The following is a 24,937-nucleotide window of genomic DNA, read 5'->3' on the forward strand; positions in this document are numbered from 1 at the left end:
AAGCACACGGCGAACGAAGGGGAGAGAGGCTTCAGCATCTTCCCTGGGTGACCCCCATAGGGACTCAAAGTCGGGGTCACCCCAAACCACCAAGGGCTAAGGAAGGCGAGTCAGTAGTCACCCTCATAAAGTCAGCCTGAAGGATACCTGGTTCCTACCTGGTTCATCTCAGCTACGCCCGGGTTACTCACCCTGCCACCTGAAGTGAGTAAAAACCCTGAAAGACATCCTGCCTGTGTGGTCATTCTGCGACTTGTGGTACTACGCACCTACATCGGGCCCTGGGGCTTGCCTCACTCTCAGGAGGCTATTCCAACTAACTGCACATACCATCAGCCCCAGGCGACCCTCAACCTGCAGTGGCGGTCCCTACTGGCCGCAATACTGAGAGTGGCGTCACGATCAAAACCGAAGATTCCCTACCTGTGACCAGCACCAGCTACGTGGAGTCCCTGAAGGTATGCACCGACACAACACCTGTGGGGCTTCACATACCCCTTGTTTGTCTTATAGTAACCATTGTTAGGTTGTGTGTTTGACCTCACGCCAGACCTTCCCCAAGTCTGTGCCGTGACAGTAGCACAGCAGACTTGGGTGTGATTATTTGACAGTCTTACACTCTCACCTGTAGCAATCAGTATGGAGACAGTGGCAATGCTGCAGAAAATGAGTTTAATTGCAAGCACTTCTAGTATCTTCACTCTCAAATTCAAATTAGCTTTTTTTGGCAGGACCAAGCGCATATTAGCATTGTCAAACAAGTGTAGTGCTGCCGATTCCGCTGTACTTGCCCTCCCCTCACATTGGCTGGTGGAGATGAATGGTGTTAATCACTCTCAGGTCTACTGTGCTCCATCACATGTACTAATTCTGCGAGAGCAAACAGCGCTATTATGACTCACACAGAACCTGTCCCAAGCTACTGTATAATGGGGATGTGTTCCCATTCTAAGTAAATGCCTGCTTATGACTGAGAGAGCTGGCAGTATTGTGAGAAAGGAGAGCTACTAAAGTGTTTATAATGAGACTCAACTCTGCAGAACTGATCCTCATCACACTCAGGTCTACTATGTTCCCTCTCATGTGATCACTCTGCAGGGAGGAGAGCAGACTCTTTGTGAATAAGTCTCATATTATTGTGAGGCTGTGTTCTTTCCACATTGTGTTCCTTTCTGCTCTTAATTTGTCAGCATCGGAAAGAAGAAGAAGTACTCGCCCCCAGTGAAATGTCTCTGGTAATGTCCACTTAGTCTAAAGGCCCCGTTACACGCAACGACGTACCTAACGATATATCGCCAGGTTCATGGATTCAGTGACCCACATCTGGCATCGTTAGCGACGTTGTTGCGTGTGACACCAAAGAACGGCCATTAACAATCAAAAATACTCACCTTATCGTTGATTGTTGACATGTTGTTCATTTTCAAAAAATCGTTGATTGTTGCAGGACGGAGGTTGTTCGCCGTTCCCAAGGCCGCACACATCGCTATGTGTGACACCTCGGGAACGACGAACTACAGCTTACCTGCAGCCGCCGGCAATGCGGAAGGAAGGAGGTGGGCGGGATGTTCGGCCCGCTCATCTCCGCCCCTCCGCTTCTATTGGGCGGCCGCTTAGTGACGCTGCTCTGACGCCGCATGAACCGCTCCCTTAGAAAGGAGGCGGTTCGCCGGCAACAGCGACGTTGCTAGGCAAATAAGTATGTGTGACGGGTCCAAGCGATGTTGTGCGCCACGGGCAGCGATTTGCCCGTGACGCACAACCGATGGGGGTGGGTACGCACGCTAGCGATATCGCTGCGGGTAAAGCCCCCTTAAAACAATAAATTAACTTTAAATCCAATATTTTGATTGATAATATCTCCGCAATGGAAAGACAATAAACAAAAAAATAAACACAAAACGCCTATTACATTGTGTACCTAGTTCAGCATGAAAGATTTGGTGAAGGGTCCTCTTAAAGTTTACCCTTTTGCAGGAATGATATGAATGACTTAATTTTTGGAGTCCAGAGAGTAGTCTTATGAGCTGCTCCTGAATTGCATGTTATAATGTTTCAAAAACGAAGGAGAAGCTCTGCGTCACTGAAGAGATAGGTGCTCTGAGGTAAAAACATACAAAAGGAAGGATAACCCCGGCACACTACCACTCCCAAAAAGGCAATAATGCACTAGTTAATATGCAAATATCTTTTTATTGATCAGGTTTGTTCAGCATTCATTACGTGCATGTGCTTGGTCCAAAAAACAATTGACGTTTCGGCCGGAGGCCTTCGTCAGCATGGACTTTTATCACGTAATTATATGTCAAAGTGAAGACATTCGGCTTTTAAGCCGCAATAAGACACTGTGGAGAGTCTCTCAAATGACTTACACTGTAATTTAATAGGTACTATCAGGTGATAAATGTATACTGCAGTAGGAGCAATGTTGCAGGTACTAGGACTTCATGCAGTAGTGAAAAGCGGAGAGGGGGAGGCGTTCCAAGACCTATGTGTCAAAAGTCTTCAATGAGACAGCGTATATTGGATCATATTATTATGCATGGCATACCACTTGACTCTGCTGTTGATAGATTCTTTAGGAAGGCAGAAAAGACTGGACTGTGTCAGCTGTTAATCCCACCAGCATATGTGGGACAGTTGTGGATAATTCTATTTTAACAGGTCCAGGGAGGGAGTGAGGCCGGTATCCTTCATAATGTTTCAAATGCATTCATCTGTCACATTAAGCATGTTGTCTGATCTGTAGTGTTCATGTTATAGAGCATAAGGAGCTGAGCAGGTTGATAAGTTGTGGGAATACTCAATAAATTCTTCCTTTTTCAATGCCCAGGAGTCCAGGGGGTGGTCCTACTTTGTGACTGACAGCATTCCCTGTACGACCATGCACACAGAGTTAACTGTCTATTACTGATAGAACTCTCCACTGGACCTATAGATATAAAAAAGCACAGATTTATATACGTAAATATAACACAACTTGTACTGGCTCTTTTCTCACAATTTATGCATCATCCTGCTGTGTGCCAACTGCTCAATACCATGTAGTTAGTGCTGCCTGTACTGCATGAGAGGTTCTATTTCAGTGAGTACATGTTTTTTAAATGGTCGCCTGCATAATAAAGAAAGAAGCTGCAACACACTCATAGGGGCACTTTGCACGCTGCGACATCGCAGGCCGATGCTACGATGCCGAGCGCGATAGTCCCCGCCCCCGTCGCAGCGGCGATATCCTTGTGATAACTGCCGTAGCGAACATTATCGCTACGGCAGCTTCACATGGATTCACCTGTCCTGCGACCGTCGCTCTGGCCGGCGACCCGCCTCCTTATTAAGGGGGCGGGTCGTATGGCGTCACTGCGACGTCACACGGCAGGCGGCCAATAGGAGCGGAGGGGCGGAGATGAGCGGGATGTAAACATCCCGCCCACCTCCTTCCTTCCGCATATCCTACGGAAGCCGCAGTGACGCCGGTAGGAGATGTTCCTCGCTCCTGCGGCTTTACACACAGCGATGGGTGCTGCCGCAGGAACGAGGAACAACATCGGACCGTCGCGTCAGCGTAATCATGGATTACGCCGACGCTGCATCGATGATACGATTATGACGCTTTTGCGCTCGTTAATCGTATCATCGAGCCTTTACACACTACGATGTCGCATGCGATGCCGGAAGTACGTCATTTTCAATTTGACCCCACCGACATCGCACCTGCGATATCGTAGTGTGCAAAGCCCGCCATAGCGTTCTTTATTCGTCACCTTTTTGTAAATGTTTAATAGGCATATTGTAGCGTCAGTGATGGGCAGCATCTAATAAGAATCACTTTCCTTTCTTCTAAAGTTGGACATACAGTTAAAGGGAATCTGTCAGCAAGGTTTTGCTATATAATCTGAAGACAGCATGCTATAGGGGTTAAAACACCGATTTCAGGGATGTGTCTCTTATCAAGTTCCGTGCCGTGATTGCAATGATTGTTTTAGCACCAAGAGATTATCATTGCTTGGACTCCAGTAGCATGTGCCTGGTAGTCTGACATGCCCCTCCTGTGATAAGCAGTCTACTGTTTATAGACATTGTACATACGGAGCCTAGTATTTTTGTGGTCTGCTTTCTCAGCTCTGATGCATGCTAAATCTAAAAACTCTGATTGTGTCAGAACCCCTGCACCCGGTAATCTAAGTGATACATCATTGGATGCAGGGTCTCTCTTGGATGAGGCAGCAAAGACCCACTGACAGATTCCCTTTAAGATTTTGTTCAGACGATTAAAGGATTTGTCTCATGACCGTGCACCGCTCTCCAGCTTCTTGCTTGCTGGTGCGTGATGTGCTCCTGATTGACTGACAGTTTGGAGCATGGGCAATCCATTTAGATGGGAATAACCCTTTACTTGCCTATGGGATCATTTATATGATTTGATCAGCAACATGACAGATTAAATTGGTTTGCCCAAAGAGGCAAATGATTGGGTGAATTTAGCCAAGCATACAAAACACTAGATTTTTGGCCGACTAAGGCCACCCTTTAACCTGACAGATCCCATTTTGTCCACTGTCAGCCATTGCAACTGCACCTGTCTGTGTAATTTTTAACCCCTTAGTGTTCAGGCCAGATTTTCCAAATCTGACACGTCATTTTATGTGCAAATTACTGCAATGTTTCAACATTTCCCAGTGATTTTATGACTGTTTTCTCCATGACCCATTAGATTCTATGATCGTGGGAAATTTAATTTGATATGTTTTCTATTTATTAAAATATCTACAATTTGACAAACCTTTCTAAAAATTCTTGAATCTTCAAACGTTGAATGATTATTAAAATGTTCTTTTATTTTCAGAGGATATTAGAAGCCATAAAGCTGTAGCAGTAATTTTTCACTTTTTTTAAGGACATTTAGAAAACCTATTTTTTTAGTGACCTATTCAGGTTTGAAGTGACTTTGGGGGCCCTATATATTGGAAAAACCCAAAAGGTTATTCCTTTTTTAAAACAGCACCCCTTAACATATTCAAAACTGCTGTCAGATAGTTTATTAACCCTTCAGCTGCTTTTCAGGAATTAAGACAAAGTGGCATGACCGGAAAGAAAGATTTTATTTTTTGCCACCTAAATGTTGCTAACCTCCAAGACCGTTATTTGGCCATGAATTGCCATGGCAACCATGAGGACGACACAATCATGATCTCAGGGTGCCAACGGGGTTAAAGAGGTGCCCCCACACTCTGTTAACCATCTAGATGCCTTAGTGACTATAGACAGCTGTATCTAAGGGGTTAATTAGGTTATTTACCACACTCATCATGACTGATGCAGCAGGGTGTTAAGGGGGCTTTACATGCAACGACATCGCTAACGAGATGTCGTTGGGGTCACGGATTTCGTGACGCACATCCGGATTCGTTAGCGACGTCGTTGCGTGTGAAACACACGAGTGACCGTTAACGATCAAAATTACTCACCTAATCGTTGATCATTGATACGTCGTTCTAATCCCAAATGTCGTTGCTGTTGCAGGACGCAGGTTGTTCGTCATTCCTGCGGCAGCACACATCGCTATGTGTGAAATCGCAGGAACGAGGAACATCACCGTACCTGCGGCCGCCCGCAATGAGGAAGGAAGGAGGTGGGCGGGGTGTTCGGCCCGCTCATCTCCGCCCCTCCGCTTCTATTGGGTGGCCGCTTAGTGACGTCACTGTGACGCTAAATGAACCGCCCCCTTAGAAGGGAGGCGGTTCGCCGGCCACAGCGATGTCGCTAGGCAGGTAAGTACGTGTGACGGGTGCTAGCGATGTTGTGCGCCATGGGCAGCGATTTGCCCGTGGCGCACAACCGACGGGGGCGGGTGCTTTTACCAGCGACATCGCTAGCGATGTCGATGTGTGTAAAGTGGCCTTTAGCTATAATTTTACATCTGTATTTTTACCCTTCAGGGGAGGCTATTCTCTTATATCTCAGGTCAGTGTGAAGTCGTATTTGTGGTCACAAAGGAGTTAAACTAAGGTTGATGTGCATTTATCCATGTCTATGGACAGCAGTATGGAAAGCTTTGCTATAGCCAGACAGTTTTCAGCCAGCAGCCACATATAAAGGAGAAAAATACATTTCAGTTTCCATTTCTACCATCCATCTCCTTTTGGGGTGTATTAACAGAGAAGACGTCTTTTCAAATTTTCCAGATGGTTCCCAATTATCATTTTACATAAATCTTTATTTTTTTTAAAGCTTAATGGGCCATTTCCGATAACTATCATAGTTAATATGGTACAAGTTGGATCAGTAAAAGTGATTGTCAGAAATGAAAACCATAAGCTGTATAGCAATAGAATTAATGCTGTTGTGGAGTTTTAAGCAAAATAAAAAGCTCAGTAAAACAAACCAAGGTTTTCCGATTTTAGCAAATAAATGTGAACATAGCATTTCAAAGTAAATAAAAAGGGTTTTCACCTCTTTAGTCTTTTGAACGTCTTTTATTGTTTCAGGTTAGAAGAAGTGACCTGATCATTCTTCAGGAATCTTCCGCTCTCAAGTCACTTTGTACTTTATAATAGAAATCAATGAAAAAGCTTGAAAAATGCTCAGAAGCTTCCAGGGCATCTTTTTTGAGTGCTTTGCTAACATTGTTGCTTGAAACATCCTAATAGTGGTTTATTGATTCTAAAATGGAGTTAAAAAACTAATGGAAAATGCTAGTAATGAAGGATACTACAAAAATGCTCAAAAAACACTCAAAAAATTTTTAGATGTTGTAAAAATACTCTAAATAAGATACTTTAGGGAAAAAAAATGACAGTGGTTTTTTAAGTGGTTTCCACCTGAAAAACTTGGTGTGTTTGCCTGCTTGAAAAATACATTGTGTGACCATACCCCAGGGCCTTGCTCACACAAGTGTATAAATCAGATGAGTTGAATGCGAGGAAATCTCACTTTACCCTCGGACCAATGTTATTTTATGAAGCAGAGCATATCTACAAGGTTTTTCTCAGGCTGATTCAGCATGAGAAAACAATCACTGCATGCTGCGAGTGTCTCTGCAAATCAGATGATGTTCACCCGTACTCGTCTATGGGAGAGTATGAAACATCAGACTGCACTCGGATGACATCCATATGCAGTCCGATATATGCAGAGACAGGCAATGGAGAAGATGGAGAAATTATTCTCTCCATCTTCTCCTCTCCTATGATCCGATCCTCGCATGTGAGAGAATCAGGGCACAGTAAATGACACTCGGCTCACGCTCTGAAGAAGCCTAAAGGCTACTTTACACACTGCGATATCGGTCCCGATATCGCTAGTGTGGGTACCCGCCCCCATCTGTTGCGCGACATGGGCAAATCGCTGCCCGTGCCGCACAACATCGCCCAGAGCCGTCACACATACTTACCTGTCCGGCGACGTCGCTGTGACCGGCGAACCGCCTCTTTTCTAAGGGGGCGGTCCGTGCGGCGTCACAGCGACGTCACTGAACCGCCGCCCAATAGCAGCGGAGGGGTGGAGATAAGCGGGACGTAACATCCTGCCCACCTCCTTCCTTCTGCATAGCAGCCGGGAGGCAGGTAAGGGGAGCTTCCTCGTTCCTGCGGCGTCACACGCAGCGATGTGTGCTGCCGCAGGAATGAGGAACAACTTCATTACTGCTGCAGTAACGATTTTTAAGAATGGACCCCCATGTTGCCGATTAGCGATTTTGCACGTTTTTGCAACGATGCAAAATCGCTTATCGGCGTCACACGCAACGGCATCGCTAATGCGGCCGGATGTGCGTCAGAAATTCCGTGACCCCAACGACTCCGCATCAGCGATGTCGCAGCGTGTAAAGCCCCCTTAAGCTGAGGGTCTTTAGCATCTCACATCCGATGCTAAGCGCTGATATAACTGCAGTCTAATTGTGCAATATATTTTCTATATGAATTCCTCTGTTTTTTAGATCTCCGCTCGCATTATGGATCCTAAATAATTACTTCCAGTCATTTGATGGGCACACAGGTACCAGCGCCCGTTACAAAATGCTGCTCTGATATCTGTACTGTAATCTGTCTTGCACATGTATGTCCATCATATGGCCTGTACACATTGTATCCTCTGGAAGTAAACCATGAAGGATCCAAATGTCAACAACTAAAGGTCTTGACAATCATGAGGAATTTGTACACAAAGTATATTAGATCGTTGTATCACTTTTGATTATACAATTTTTTTCTAAAACGAGAAAACCCTTAAAATTCACCCATTGGAGACCTAAACTTTGTATTGAAATAAGGGGTTTGGGGATGTCGGCGCTATCTGTTTAGCGTTTGTTAAAAATAATGAACTGATTATTTACGATTACATACAGTCATGGCGGAAAGTGTTGGCACCATTGAAACTGATTCAGAAAATGAAGCATTTCTCTCAGAAAACTGTTGAAATTATATGTTTTCTTATACACGTGTTTATTTCCTTTGTGAGTATTGGAACAACACAAAAACCCCCCCAGAAAAAAGTCAAATTGGATATAATTTCAAGAAAAATAATTTCAAGGGTGTCAACACTTTCCGCCATGACTGTATTTAACTCTAATGTAATTGTTCACTCACATTCTTTTCTTTTTTTTTTCCCAGCATGATGACATTGCACAGAAAAAATGTGTTACATGGTAAGGATGTACTTGTGTGATCCAGAGAGCAATATTACTTCTTACTTTGCTCACATAGGGAATGACTAATTAAATCGGCACTAAACCTAGTAATGAGGAGAAAAGGCAAACCTCTAAAGCCCACTTTACACGTTGCAATTAGTTGTACAATCGCATTTGCGATGTGACACGCCCAGGTTGCATACGGGATCTATCAGATTTCACGTTGGTCGTTCATTTGCTGTCACACGAGCGTTAGTAGTCTATGTTAAATTGGTCAATTTTGTGTGCGATCCTTTAGATCATGTGTTCTGTGACGTATGCATTGAGCACCTTTTTTTTTTTTTTATTTATTGACTTGCCAAGCGTGTGTAATGTGGGATGCGTTTTTACTATGTCATCTGCCATTCAGCTCTGCTACATGGCCGCTGACAGCAGACACAGACAGCCATGTAGCAGAGCTGAATGGCAGATGACAGCAGACACAGACAGAGCCGCACTGTCAGAATGAACTCGGGTGAACTTCACCCGACTTCATTGTGATGCTGCGGCTCTGTCTGTGTCGCGTCCTGATTAGCGGTCACCAGTGAAGACTCACCGGTGACCACTAATCCCCTGAGTAACTGAAGTTAGCAGCCCTCTCTCATATACTCACCAATCCCCGATCCCCGGCGCTGCACGGCGTTCACACTGCTCCGGCGGCTTTTACTGTTTTGAAAAAGCCGGCCGCCCATTAAACAATTTCGTATTCCCTGCTTTCCCCGCCCACCAGCGCCTATGATTGGTTACAGTGAGACACGCCCCCACTCTGAGTGACAGGTGTCACACTGCACCCAATCACAGCAGCCGGTGGGCGTGTCTATACTGTGTAGTGAAATAAATAATTAAATAATTTAAAAAAACGGCGTGTGGTTCCCCCCATTTTTAAAACCAGCCAGATAAAGCCATACCGCTGAAGGCTGGTATTCTCAGGATGGGGAGCTCCACGTTATGGGGAGCCCCCCACCCTAACAATATCAGCCAACAGCCGCCCAGAATTGCCGCATACATTAGATGCGACAGTTCTGGGACTGTACCCAGCTCTTCCCGATTTACCCTGGTGCGTTGGCAAATCGGGGTAATAAGGAGTTATTGGCAGCCCATAGCTGCCAATAAGTCCTAGATTAATCATGTCAGGCGTCTATGAGACACCCTCCATGATTAATCTGTAAGTTACAGTAAATAAACACACACACCCGAAAAAATCCTTTATTAGAAATAAAAACACACACATATACCCTGGTTCACCACTTTAATCAGCCCCAAAAAGCCCTCCATGTCCGGCGTAATCCAGGATGATCCAGCGTCGCATCCAGCGCTGCTGCATGGAGGTGACCGGAGCCGCAGCAGACACAGCCGCTCCGGTCACCTCCATGCAGCAAATGAACACAGCCGCGCGATCAGCTGAGCTGTCACTGAGGTTACCCGCGGCCACCGCTGCATCCACCGGTGGCCGCGGGTAACCTCAGTGACAGCAGCTGATCGCACGGCTGTCTTCATTTGCTGCATGGAGGTGACCGGAGCGGCTGTGTCTGCTGCGGCTCCGGTCACCTCCATGCAGCAGCGCTGGATGCGACGCTGGATCATCCTGGATTACGCCGGACATGGAGGGCTTTTTGGGGCTGATTAAAGTGGTGAACCAGGGTATATGTGTGTGTTTTTATTTCTAATAAAGGATTTTTTCGGGTGTGTGTGTTTATTTACTGTAACTTACAGATTAATCATGGAGGGTGTCTCATAGACGCCTGACATGATTAATCTAGGACTTATTGGCAGCTATGGGCTGCCAATAACTCCTTATTACCCCGATTTGCCAACGCACCAGGGTAAATCGGGAAGAGCCGGGTACAGTCCCAGAACTGTCGCATCTAATGTATGCGGCAATTCTGGGCGGCTGTTGGCTGATATTGTTAGGGTGGGGGGCTCCCCATAACGTGGAGCTCCCCATCCTGAGAATACCAGCCTTCAGCCGTATGGCTTTATCTGGCTGGTTTTAAAAATGGGGGGAACCGCACGCCGTTTTTTTTAATTATTTAATTATTTATTTCACTACACAGTATAGACACGCCCACCGGCTGCTGTGATTGGGTGCAGTGTGACACCTGTCACTCAGAGTGGGGGCGTGTCTCACTGTAACCAATCATAGGCGCCGGTGGGCGGGGAAAGCAGGGAATACGAGATTGTTTAATGGGCGGCCGGCTTTTTCAAAACAGTAAAAGCCGCCGGAGCAGTGTGAATGCCGTGCAGCGCCAGGGATCGGGGATCGGTGAGTATATGAGAGAGGGGGATAGACTGACATGGACAGAGAGAGAGGGACAGAGATAGTGACGGACTGACAGAGATTAGTGCATGACAGACATTGTGAGGCGCTTCAGAACGCAGCTTTTTAGCTGCGCTCTGAAGCAGACCTTTTTTAAGCTGTGGTGCAGAGCGCACACCTGCGCACATAGCATCAGACAACAAAATCGTATGAGGGATGTCACACGTTACAATTGACTAGGTTCGTGCAACAAAACGCTCAATTCTAGAGAATGATACGATGTGTTTGCGATCAACGGTTTTGCGTTCAATCCTGATCGCATGTAGCTGTCACACGCAGATACCTCACAAACGATGCCGGATGTGCGTCACTTACAACTTGACCCCAACGACGGATTGTGAGATATATTGAAGCGTGTGTAGCGGGCTTAAGGTTCTGTTGTCATGTCCATTTGTAGATTCAGTTTGCCTGTTCCGTTTTAGGCAATTCGTAGCATCAGTTATGGACACAGAAGCAGAGGGACCCCATTTATTATCATTTATTAGTAAGGGGGCCATTTGGGTTCCGTTTGGAATAAATTGTTTTTAATGTGCAACTTTTTTTCCATTCTAAAAAACAGACAAAAGACAGAACCCATATAATAATCAATGGGCCCAGACAAGCGGAAGGAACAAAATGTCTGCTTTAGGCCCTGTGCGGTTACCGTTTTTTCCCGCGGATTTCCTGTGGTTTTTGCTGCATGTTTCGCTGCAGAAAATGTTCATAACATCTCTGCAGTGAATCACCAGCAAAACCTATGGAAAAAAAATGCTGTGCGCACTATGTGGAATTTGACAGCTGCATGTTTTGCTGCGGGATTCCCGCAGCAAAAACAATTGCATGTCACTTCTTTTCCGCACGTCGCTGCGGGATTTCACTCCATTGACTGCCATGTAATCGTGAAATCCCACAGGAAATAACGCAGGCAGCAAATTGTGTGGTTCATTGCGTTTTCCTGCGTTATCCCCTCCGGTATTTCGCGGTTTACCTGCGGTAATGTACATCGCTGCCTGCGGTTTGCAGCGAAGTGATGTCATTGTGACAGGAAGAGGAAGCGGAGCAGAGAGTAAACACACACACATCACAGACATCACAGACACAGACATAGAACACAGACACAGACATAGAATACATATAGAAAGCAAACGGAAATATAGAATAAAAACCACGTGGGCTCCGCTGTATTTTTACCTTCCAGCCGAGGTAAGCACACAGCGGCGTCCCAGTATTCTCAAGCTGGGGAGGATGGGGGGCAGGGTTAATGTCCCCCGCCTCCCTCCCGCAGCCGAGAATATCAGCCGCAGCTGCCCCGGGACTGTCGCATGCATTATGCGGCAGTTTCGGAGTGTCCCCAGCTCTTCTAGATGCCGTGATGCGGTGGCGATCCAGGTAATAAGGAGTTAATGGCGGCGGATCGCCGCCACTAAGTCCAGGCTTGATCATGGCAGAGTCTATGAGACAGCTTACATGATCAACCCGTAAGTAAAGTGAAAAAACACACACACCGAAAAATCCTTTATTTTAAATAAAACACAAAAAAGCCCCTGGTTCACCCGTTTATTAACCCCCCCGAAACACACCGCTCCGGCGTAATCCACATCCTGCGATGCTTGCATCCAGCCGCGACTGACACAGACACAGCGCTGAATGCAGCCTCGCAGCGAGAAAGCAGAGGTAACTACAGGGCATTTCCCACGGCCGGTAATGTGAACTCACTACCGACCATGAGAAATGCAGCGTGTGCTCACAGGGACTCTCTGTCTCTCTGTCTATCTATCCCTCTATCTAACTATCTAGCTATCTCTTTATCTATTCTTCTATCTATTTATCTATCTGCTATCTAAGGAATTTTTTTTTTTTTCAATGTGCTTTATTGCATTGAATGCATTAAAGCACATGTACCAACCCGCACGCGGCAAAACTGCGGCAATACCGCGAACAATACCGCGGTAAAGCCGCAGCATACCGCGGCAAACCACATGCAGTTTTCGGGTGCAGTTTGCCGCGTTTTTTTACAGCGGGTGCGGTAATCTTTCAGTGCTTGCGGAATTTTCTTGAGAAAATTCCATTTTCCAGTGCGCACAAAGCCTTAAGCGGGCTTTACACGCTGCGACATCGCTAATGCGGAGTCGTTGGGGTCACGGAATTCGTGACACACATCCGGCCGCATTAGCGATGCCGTTGCGTGTGACACCGATAAGCGATTTTGCATCGTTGCAAAAACGTGCAAAATCGCTAATCGGCGACACGGGGGTCCATTCTCAAATCTCGTTACTGCAGCAGTAACGAGGTTGTTCCTCGTTCCTGCGGCAGCACACATCGCTGCGTGTGACGCCGCAGGAACGAGGAAGCTCCCCTTACCTGCCTCCCGGCCGCTATGAGGAAGGAAGGAGGTGGGCGGGATGTTACGTCCCACTCAGCTCCGCCCCTCCGCTGCTATTGGGCGGCGGTTCAGTGACGTCGCTGTGACGCCGCACTGACCGCCCCCTTAGAAAGGAGGCGGTTCGCCCGTCACAGCGACGTCGCCGGACAGGTATGTATGTGTGACGGCTGTTGTGCAACACGGGCAGCGATTTGCCCGTGTCGCGCAACAGATGGGGGCGGGTACCCACACTAGCGATATCGGGACCGATATCGCAGTGTGTAAAGTAGCCTTTAGGCTGCATGCCCACGATCAGCATTTGTAGTGGTTTGGACGCAGCATAAGTCAGCTGCGTCCAAACCGCTGCGGTGTACAGTACAAGTATAGTAGATGGGATTCCTAGAAATCGTGCCCACTATGCTTGTTTTTTCCGCAGCAAACACTGCGGAGCATCTTTCCAGACCACAGCATGTCAGTTGTTTGCTGCGGAATTGCCTGCATCCTCCATAGGGAGAACACAAGCAGGAGACTGCAGCGCACGGAACCCTGATCGTGGGTACTGATAGCTGTGGTCTCCTGTGTTCTCCTGCGGAGGAGACGTGCGGCCCCCCCGGTCAGGACTCACTGCATTCTGAACGCAGCGAGTCCTGATCGTGGGCACATACCCTTAGAAAGCTCCTGAAATAAACAGTCTTGTAGGTCCGATAAATCTCCCTTGAATCCGGTACTTTTCAGATAAGGCCATTTTTATTGGGGTAAAGCAGAGATACATGGAGTGCCAGAGAATTAGATGGAGATTTGGTTTGCAGTAGGCTGTTTTTGACGAAGAGGGTGATCTGATGTGAGGTCTGTGACTGAAGAGATGACTCCTAGGACACATACTCTATAGCAGTTATCTTTTTTATTTTAGTGTCCCTTTTCATCATGAATCACGTGGGATAATCTTAAAACATAATTATGAATATGTAGAATAACGAAGGATATGGCCACAGAAACAACCCAGGAGAATGTGATACCTTCCCAGCCCAAGTTACAAAATTAAATTACTTGAATTACTTTAGGGTTCAGTTGTGATCATTTATGGTTTATATCAGTTATTGTGATATGAGCTGTTGATTATAGCAATACTGCGCTGGAGAGAAAAAGTGGTCACCTGTTCACATGATACAGTAGGATAAAGAATTATTATGGACCTAATTGAATAAGAATGGCATCACTAAATTAGGTACATCTTAAAAGTGTCGGACGCCACCGTCAGAAATGTTACATGAGTAACGGACTGGAGTACATTTCTAGTGTAAGTTAAGCCATTTAAGTGGCGTAAATTCAGAAGAATTTGCCAGATGGGTGCTAACAGTCGAAGCCGACGAAGATGGTTTTTGACCAACTTTGAGATGTGCAAAATTTTGCGACATTTGAAAGTGTTTTATACCAGAATCCTGGCAAAAACACCTTCATGAACTGGGCCCTAAATAATAAAACAATGTTGAACTTAGTTAATTATTACTATGAACATTTCTTCATACTGTGTGTGGTGTTTTTAGGGCCTCCAGTGTGACCAGTGAAGATGCCAAAGTGGAGTCACCAACATTGCAAGTCAGGGGAATAGGTATTACTGACAAAGGTACCACGTTTATGCATCTGCTTATTTCAAATCCAATTTTCTAAAATGAAAGTGGTTTTCCAGCATTATAGTATTAATGGCCTATTCTAAGAACAGAGAGTCAGACTCATGCACTGATAAGGCTGTGGCACTCCTGCGATTGCCATGTTTGCCTCATTGTTGACAGTCTGTACTCAGCGAGCATTTAGTAAGGGCAGTGCAGGCTTTTGCAGCTTTGTTCCATTTAAGTGCCATTTATATTGTACAAGTAAAAATTCCTGTTATTAACTAATTAAGATTGTCAATGCCTTTAACTCTTAGCGCAATGTCACCTATATTTGTGTCGTGAGATTCACGTAGGTGGAGGGTGCTCAAGATTATATTAAATAGCTGGCATCTGTGCTCTGCAAGTGGCTGTCAATCATTTAATTGCCACTGTCAATTTTTGGCAGAACCATTTACAAGAAATGCTTTCAAGTACAGGTCCCACCCCCAGTGATGTCATTGCTGGGTGCCAATGGGATGCTATTGCTCTTGGGGGAGTAGGGACTGCTGCTGAAAACCCCTGTTTCGGCCATTTGGTCATTCTCTTAAGCTCTATTTTATGCTGAACCTTAAACAAGACTCTGATTTTCACTATATACTGCAATATTATATTCAGGACTGTATTTGGTATTTGGCCTTCATGCTGCCCTAGGCACTTTAAGTGGTCGCGCCCCTTACTGACAACGTTAAACTATGATTTTGTGCACACGACATCTATTTAAGGTGGATCTACTCTGTAGCACACTTGAAAAATTGCTAAACGCTATAAGAATGAAGATCAGCACTTGCTGCGCACATGTTCAGTTTTATTTAGCTTATTTTAACAGCTTCAGATTTTTAAAGACACTAAGTGGTTAAAACAGGTTACTGAACTATTTTTCATGCTGCTGCCTCCAAGAAATTGCTGACTAGCACTTAACACAATTTTAATCTAAAAAAGATGCCAATGTTTCCTAACCTGTCTTCTGCCTTAAAAACTCAACAGATGTGTAAAGGCCAGGGTGTGCACATACCCTAAAGGGACCGTCACACTTAGCGACGCTCCAGCAATCTCACCAGCGATCTGACCTGGCAGGGATCGCTGGAGCGTCTCTACATGGTCGCTGGTGAGCTGTTAATCAGCCAGATCTCCACAGCGATCAGAGATCAGCCACCAGCGACCCGTGTATTGACGCTGTGCTTGGTAACCATAGTACACATCGGGTTACTAAGCAAAGCACTTTGCTTATAGTTACACGATGTGTACCATGGCTACGTTTGCAGGGAGCAGGGAGCCGGCTTCTAGAAGCTGCAGACGCTGGTAACCAAGGTAAATATTGGGTAACCAAGCAAAGCACTTTGATTGGTTACCCGATGTGTATCTTGGTTACCAGCGTCCACAGAAGCCGGCTCCCTGCTCCCTGCACATTCAGTTCGTTGGCTCCTGCTGTCAAACACAGCGATTTGTGCTTCACAGCGGGAGAGCAACAACCAAAAAAGGTCCAGGACATTCAGCAACGACCGGCGACCTCACAGCAGGGGCCAGGTCATTGCTGGATGTCACACACAGCGACATCGCTAGCAAGATCGCTGTTGCATCACAAAAAACGTGACTCAGCAGCGATGTCGCTATCGATGTCGCTTAGTGAGACGTGGCCTTAACCGTTTACACTCCCTTCAGATAGTAGTTAAGGCGCGCGTACACAGACTACAGTTGGCTGAACCCAGAGATAAACAGGCTCAGCCGACAGTCTGATTGTCAGAGGAGTAATGACCCAGCAGGTCCAATTTTGGACTGTGGATCCTTTTTTCTCTAAGAGTTGAGCCATGGCCAGAGATGTGTAGTAGCGTCTGTCTCATAGAAAACACAACCACTCAACAAAGTGAGTGCTCCTGTCTATAGTGTATGGGAGAATCAGGGAGATAGCCACCAGCCGAATGATGGGACATCAGTCTATAGTGTATGTAAAATCAGGGAGATAGCTGCCAGCCAAATGATGGGACACCCGTTTATAGTGTATGGGGGAGTCAGGGAGATAGCTGCCAGCTGAAAGATGGGACACCTGTCTAGAGTGTATGGGAGAGTCAGGGACATAGCTGCCAGTCGAATGATGGGACATCTGTCTATAGTGTATGGTTGTGTCAGAACCACCATCTGCACACTGCTACATCACCAGAACCACCATTGGTACATGACTGTATCACTAGAACCAAGCTCAAATCACTACTACATCGCCAGAACCACCATTGGTACATGACTGCATCACCATAACCAAGCTTAAATCACTACTACATCACCAGAATTAAAGCTATCCCAACATAAAACTGTCTGTAATGAAACTGCAGCTCCTAGTATGTCTGTAACAATGGTAAGGAGATACCAGGAGTTGTTACCAGCCATCATCAGACTGCGGACCATACAGGAATCACAGTACTGATGGTGCAGGCAGTAGCACTATTAAACTTTTAAAAAATACCTTAATTTTTGAGAGATATCTTTTATGTTTTAGGTCCATTAATTCTGAGCACATTGACGTGGGTCTGGTTCCTGAGACCCCTGTAAATTGCTCAAAAGACCCCTTAGAAGTGCATGGCTCAAGAGACAGGACTATGTCGTTCTACAGTATCTGCTCTGCACTGTGCACGCTCTTCTAAAAGAGCTTTTCAGCTGTGGTTGGGGGTTTCAGGAACAGATTCCTCACCAATCTGCTCAGAATTATTGGGCATAAAACAAAAAATTCTATTATTATTATTATTATTATTTATTATTATAGCGCCATCAATTCCATGGCGCTTTACATGTGAAAGGGGTATACATAATAGGGATAAGTATAATAATCATAAACAATACAAGGCACAGACTGGTACAGGAGGATAGAGGTCCCTGCCCGCGAGGGCTCACAGTCTACAAGGGATGGGTAAGGATACAGTAGGTTAGGGTAGAGCTGATTGTGCGGCGCTGTATCAGACTGAGGGTTACAGCAGGTTGTAGGCTTGTCGGAAGAGGTGGGTCTTCAGGTTCCTTTTGAAGCTTGTCAAGGTATAATAAAACATGAATCAAAAAAACGGCTATCAGATAACCCGATGCACAAGCAAAATGTTCGTTTGTCGGGTGAAATGGTTTTTCCGTTTACATAAATAAATATTTATATAAGGGACGATTCCTAAAAAAAAATCACAAACAGTTTAGCTTAAAAAGGGTTGTCTGGTTTAGAATGACAAGTCTGCAGTCCGCTTATGTGTCACTCAATGACTGCAGACTTATGAATCCTCCCAGCACACTCACGGCGATCAAGTATGCAATATGCACGACACGGCATTGTGGTCCTGCGCAGGCGCACTTTGATCTGCCCTGAATAAGGCAGATCAAAGTTTTGCAATGCGCCTGTGCAAGGTTTCAATGCTGGCTAGTGTGGATGACGTAGGACGCGTCATGCACCCAGGCTTCAGAAGAAGGAGGACAAAGATGGCTGAAAGAGGAGGCACTGATACTGGAGTATGGAGACACCCATTTGACCAGTGTGCACCGCACCGCCCTTTAAGTGAGTATTATAAAGTGATTTTTATGTTCTACACAGCGGCCTGGGCTCTTATATACAAAAGAATGCTGTAAATAAGAGCCCACTGGTGGTGGCCACAGCTTATTTTCACCAAATCTGGTGACAGGTTCCCTTTAAAGAAGTTCTCCGGTCATTTTTTTTCCCCTAAACCAGTGTTAATGTTAGTGTAGTGTAAGGTATATGATAATTCACTCAACGATCGCTGTTTTCTCATGTACCCGACCCCATGATGACTTCACATCCACAGCTCATCTCTGCAGACTTCCCTCTTCTCCGGTCTTCTGCAGCACATCTCACCATGGTGCCCTGAAAAATAACAGTCATTATAATGTTCCCGAATAACAATAACCACAAATGCTGTGCCATAAATAAGCCCTGTGCTGTGGAAAAAATAACTGCCCCTCACTGCGCTCCCCGCAAAAGAATATTACTCCACACAATCACTCTTAACGTACACTGCCATCATAACCCCTCTACTTAAAAAACCCTCCCTCAATCAGAACTGTGCCGCTAACTGCAGACCAGTCTCTAACCTTCCCTTTATCTCTAAGCTCCTGGAACGCTTGGTCCACGCTTGGCTAATCCGCTATTTATCTGAAAACTCACTTCTTGATCCCTCTCAATCTGGTTTCTGCAATTTACACTCCACCGAAACGGCCCTCACCAAAGTTTCAAATGATCTATTAACAGCAAAATCTAAAGGCCACTATTCCCTATTGTTTCTCTTGGATCTCTCAGCTGCTTTTGACACTGTGGATCACCAACTTCTCCTCACCATGCTCCGCTCTATTGGCCTCAAGGACACTGCTGGTTCTCTTCGTATCTTTCCGACCGCTCCTTCCCTGTTTCCTTTGCTGGCTCTTACTCTTCTTCTCTCCCCCTCACCTTCGGGGTTCCTCAAGGCTCAGTCTTGGGCCCTCTCCTTTTCTCTCTATACACCGCCCCTATTGGACAAACCATCAGCAGATTCGGTTTCCAGTACCATCTCTATGCTGATGACACCCAATTATATACATCATCACCAATCATCACCCCTGCTTTGTTACAAAATACCAGAGATTGTCTGTCTGCTGTCTCTCAAAGCATGTTCTCCCTCTATCTGAAACTGAATCTCTCCAAAACTGAGTTTCTTGTGTTTCCTCCTTCTACCAATCAACCTACACCCGACATCTCAATTACCTTTGATGATTTAATTATTATTCCCAAGCAGCATGCTCGCTGTCTTTGGGTCATATTTGACTCAGAACTCTCCTTCATTCCCCATATACAATCACTCACTCGCATATGTCACCTGCATCTCAAAAACATCTCCAGAATCTGACCATTTCTTACTTTCGAAACGGCAAAAACCCTTACTATCGCTCTTATTCATTCCTGCCTGGATTACTGCAACTCTTTATTGATTGGACTCCCTCGAACCAAACTCTCCCCTCTCCAATCCATCTTGAATGCAGCAGCCAGGGTCATATTCCTGTCCAGCCGCTTCACCGATGCCTCCACCTTTTGCCAGTCACTACACTGGCTACCTATCAGCTACAGAATACAATACAAACTCATATCCCTCACCCACAAAGCTCTCCACAGCTCTGCACCACCATATATCTCATCCCTCATCTCTGTCTATCATCCTACCCGCCCCTTCGTTCCGCAAATGATCTTAGACTAACATCCTCCATAATACGAACCTCACACCTCCGTCTCCAAGACTTTTCTCGTGCTGTGCCAGTTTTCTGGAATGCACTACCCCAAAGAATGTGACTAATATCCAGCCCCCAAGGTTTTAAGCGTACATTAAAAACACATCTCTTCAGACAAGCTTATCATAATAACTTACTAACCTAACTCTCCCCCGTCCCACCTTCTAAATGCTACTCGTAACCTTCTCTCTCCTATTTCTGTTCTCACATCCTACATACAACCAATAGCATGTAAGGGCACCCAAAAGGTTAGTGTCTAAAGACCAGATCATTCATCCTTATGTGTAACCAATAAACTAGCATAACGATGGGCTGCCAGATCTACAAGTGTGCTTCACCTCTTGTGTCCCCCTTCATCCCCATAGATTGTAAGATTTCAAGCAGGGCCCTCATTCCTACTATAGATGTTGAATTATGTACTATTTTGGTTTGTTTTTGTCTATACAACCCCCCCACCGGATTGTAAAGTGCTGCGGAATATGTTGGCTCTATATAAATAAACTTTATTATTATTATTATTATTATTATTATTATTACAGCCTCCACACTATCCTCTCCTATAAAATATTCCCACCACACCATCCCCACTTATATACTATGACTGCCACACTGCCCTCTAATAAACTAAAACGCCACACTGTCTTCCCTTATAAACTATACCCACCACACCTTCCTCAATGATAAAATATGATCTGCACATTGTGCTCACATCATGCTGCCCCCTCCTCACAATGTCCTATGCATGCTGCCTCTCTCCATATGGTGCTCTCACACTGCCCTACTCCATACTGAGCCTCCCATGCTGCCCCTTCTTAATACGCTCCAAATGCTGCCTGCCCCTTTCCATAATGACACCTCCATGCTGCCCCACTCATTAAACAGAGACCACCATACTACCTCATGCCTAATGCTGAGCCCCCCCCCACTATCTCATGTTTCATACTGAGTCCCCTACATTGCTCCACTCCATACTGAGCCCACCCATGCTTCCCCCTTTCCATACTGAGCCCTCACACTGCCCCTGTTCATACTGAACTGTTTCCATACTTAGTGAGTTGATATACACAGCACTTCTGGGGTGATGTACAAGTAAGGTCCAAAACCGTCTCAATTACAGTTAGGTCCAGAAATATTTGGACAGTGACACAAATTTTGTTATTTTAGCTGTTTACAAAAACATGTTCAGAAATACAATTATATATATAATATGGGCTGAAAGTGCACACTCCCAGCTGCAATATGAGAGTTTTCATATCCAAATCGGAGAAAGGGTTTAGGAATCATAGCTCTGTAATGCATAGCCTCCTCTTTTTCAAGGGACCAAAAGTAATTGGACAAGGGACTCTAAGGGCTGCAATTAACTCTGAAGGCGTCTCCCTCGTTAACCTGTAATCATTGAAGTAGTTAAAAGGTCTGGGGTTGATTACAGGTGTGTGGTTTTGCATTTGGAAGCTGTTGCTGTGACCAGACAACATGTGGTCTAAGGAACTCTCAATTGAGGTGAAGCAGAACATCCTGAGGCTGAAAAAAAAGAAAAAAATCCATCCATGAGAGATAGCAGACATGCTTGTAGTAGCAAAATCAACAGTCGGGTACATTCTGAGAAAAAAGGAATTGACTGGTGAGCTTGGGAACTCAAAAAGGCCTGGGCGTCCACGGATGACAACAGTGGTGGATGATCGCCGCATACTTTCTTTGGTGAAGAAGAACCAGTTCACAACATCAACTGAAGTCCAGAACACTCTCAGTGAAGTAGGTGTATCTGTCTCTAAGTCAACAGTAAAGAGAAGACTCCATGAAAGTAAATACAAAGGGTTCACATCTAGATGCAAACCATTCATCAATTCCAAAAATAGACAGGCCAGAGTTAAATTTGCTGAAAAACACCTCACGAAGCCAGCTCAGTTCTGGAAAAGTATTCTATGGACAGATGAGACCAAGATCAACCTGTACCAAAATGATGGGAAGAAAAAAGCTTGGAGAAGAAAGGGAACGGCACATGATCCAAGGCACACCACATCCTCAGTAAAACATGGTGGAGGCAACGTGATGGCATGGGCATGCATGGCTTTCAATGGCACTGGGTCACTTGTGTTTATTGATGACATAACAGCAGACAAGAGTAGCCGGATGAATTCTGAAGTGTACCGGGATATACTTTCAGCCCAGATTCAGCCAAATGCCGCAAAGTTGATCGGACGGCGCTTCATAGTACAGATGGACAATGACCCCAAGCATACAGCCAAAGCTACCCAGGAGTTCATGAGTGCAAAAAAGTGGAACATTCTGCAATGGCCAAGTCAATTACCAGATCTTAACCCAATTGAGCATGCATTTCACTTGCTCAAATCCAGACTGAAGACGGAAAGACCCACAAACAAGCAAGACCTGAAGGCTGCGGCTGTAAAGGCCTGGCAAAGCATTAAGAAGGAGGAAACCCAGCGTTTGGTGATGTCCATGGGTTCCAGACTTAAGGCAATGATTGCCTCCAAAGGATTCGCAACAAAATATTGAAAATAAAAATATTTTGTTTGGGTTTGGTTTATTTGTCCAATTACTTTTGACCTCCTAAAATGTGGAGTGTTTGTAAAGAAATGTGTACAATTCCTACAATTTCTATCAGATATTTTTGTTCAAACCTTCAAATTAAACGTTACAATCTGCACTTGAATTCTGTTGTAGAGGTTTCATTTCAAATCCAATGTGGTGGCATGCAGAGCCCAACTCGCGAAAATTGTGTCACTGTCCAAATATTTCTGGACCTAACTGTAGATATAGAAACTTGGCACTCGATCAATGTGAATAGTGTTTTTTATTGTGAAGAACTTGTAGGACCAGCACAAGCACATCATTGCCACATTGACAGCGATGGACACCACGTCATACCCAGCAACGCCGCTCGCCACGCTACTATACTTTCTGAGGACCCTCTGCACGCACACTGATGAAGGTCTTTTGACCGAAACATCTGCGCTTGTGCTGGTCCTATAAATTCTTCACAATAAAAACCACTGTTCACATTGATCTTGACTGCCAAGTTTCTACATGGAGAGGGCTACCCTTTCCATACTTAGATCCCGAACATACTGAGTCCTTACACTTTTTACCATCAATTTTGTCCCTTGCACGATCCCTCACTCTGTAAGCCCCCCTAAACTAATCAATCATGACAAGTGATGCCCATCGGACTGAACCGCTCTGCAGGTGAGTATAATAAATGCTGTTTTTCATGTTCTACTGATCGCCTTAGGCACTTATATACAGTATTCTAGAATGCTGTATATAAGGGCTTAATGATGGTGGCTGCAGTTTATATGGGACTAATCTAGTGACAGGTACCCTTTAAACTTGCAAAAATTGAAAATCGTCTGATTATGAAGCAGCTAAAGTGGTCGTCTGGCAGCGCATACTTCTGCATTGCAAGTGAGTGGTACTGATCACATTACAACCCCACACAGCCGGCGAAGTGCAGGCACAATCTGCAATTATTGTGGTTGTAACCTCATCAGCACTGCTCACCTCCATTGCTGAAGAAAGTGGAGTGGTGGTGGATAACCTCTTATACATGTTAAAGCATCTAATATACAGAATTATTATTGATTTGTCTGCTCAAAATACAGTCTATTGGCTATATCATATTATTATTATTATTATTTATTATTATAGCGCCATTTATTCTATGACGCTTTACAAATGAAAAGGGTATACATAAAAAACAAGTACAACAATAATGAACATTGCATAAACAGACTGGTACATGAGGAGATAGGACCCTGTCCGCAAAGACTCACAGTCTACAGGGAATGGGTGAGGATACGGTAGGTGAGTACAGAGCTGGTTGCGCAGTGATGTACAGGACTGAGGGTTATTGTAGGTTGTAGGCTTGTCAGAAGAGATGTGTCTTCAGGTTCCTTTTGAAGCTTTACACAGTAGTTGAGAGTCTGATTTGTTGGGGTAGAGCGTTCCAGAGTGTGGGGGAGGTACGGGAGAAATCTTGTGTATGATTGTGGGATGAGGAAATAAGAGAGGAGTAGAGAAGGAGATCTTGTGAGGATCTGAGGTTGCGTGCAGGTAAGTACTGGGAGACTAGGTCACAGATGTAGGTAGGAGACAGGTTGTGGATGGCTTTGTAGGTCATGGTTAGTGTTTTGAACTCTAGTCTTTGCGCAATGGGAAGCCAGTGAAGGGATTGGCAGAGTGGCGAGGCTAGGGAATACAAAGAAGAAGAAAAAAAGCCACGGTATAAAGGGCGCTGCTCACAAGGGAGATAGGAGATAAATAGTGAAGATTTATTTGAGCTACAACGCGTTTCAGGGATACAATAAAACAATAATAATTTCCCCCTTCCTCAGGCTAGGGAATAGTGAGGGCAGAGGTGGATTAATCGGGCCGCAGAGTTTAGGATAGATTGGAGGGGTGCAAGAGTGTAGGAAGGGAGGCCACCGATCAGGGGGTTACAGTAGTCGAGGCGGGAGATGATGAGGGCATGCACTAATGTTTTAGCTGATTCTTGGTTTCATATATGTAGACTTGTCTTTTTGCTAATGATCTTTATACGTTAATACAATACCACTGTGTTCTGGATGGTTGTGGATACTGGAGCAGCTACATTCCATGTACTATAATGTAACGTTTGTGGAATATACAGTATACTGTAATGCTTGAAATAATTAAATTGGATGATTCTTTTACAAGAAAATTAAAATGAAGAGACTATAGATTGTAACAATTCA

The 24,937-nt window shown here is 45.2% G+C and overlaps 1 protein-coding gene across 3 annotated transcripts in view; it reads left to right on the forward strand.

Moving 5' to 3' along the window:
* CCDC178 (coiled-coil domain containing 178) overlaps positions 1-24,937 on the forward strand; it is a 705,487-nt gene that overhangs the window by 38,190 nt on the left and 642,360 nt on the right. For all 3 annotated transcript variants that reach the window (XM_075316358.1, XM_075316359.1, XM_075316357.1), the window contains exons 4-5: positions 8,607-8,641; positions 14,865-14,944. In XM_075316358.1, the coding sequence (XP_075172473.1) occupies positions 8,607-8,641; positions 14,865-14,944 (115 nt within the window). The remainder of the gene's footprint in view (positions 1-8,606; positions 8,642-14,864; positions 14,945-24,937) is intronic.

The sequence above is a fragment of the Anomaloglossus baeobatrachus genome, chromosome 6, assembly GCF_048569485.1.
Source record: "Anomaloglossus baeobatrachus isolate aAnoBae1 chromosome 6, aAnoBae1.hap1, whole genome shotgun sequence".
Taxonomy (NCBI): domain Eukaryota; kingdom Metazoa; phylum Chordata; class Amphibia; order Anura; family Aromobatidae; genus Anomaloglossus; species Anomaloglossus baeobatrachus.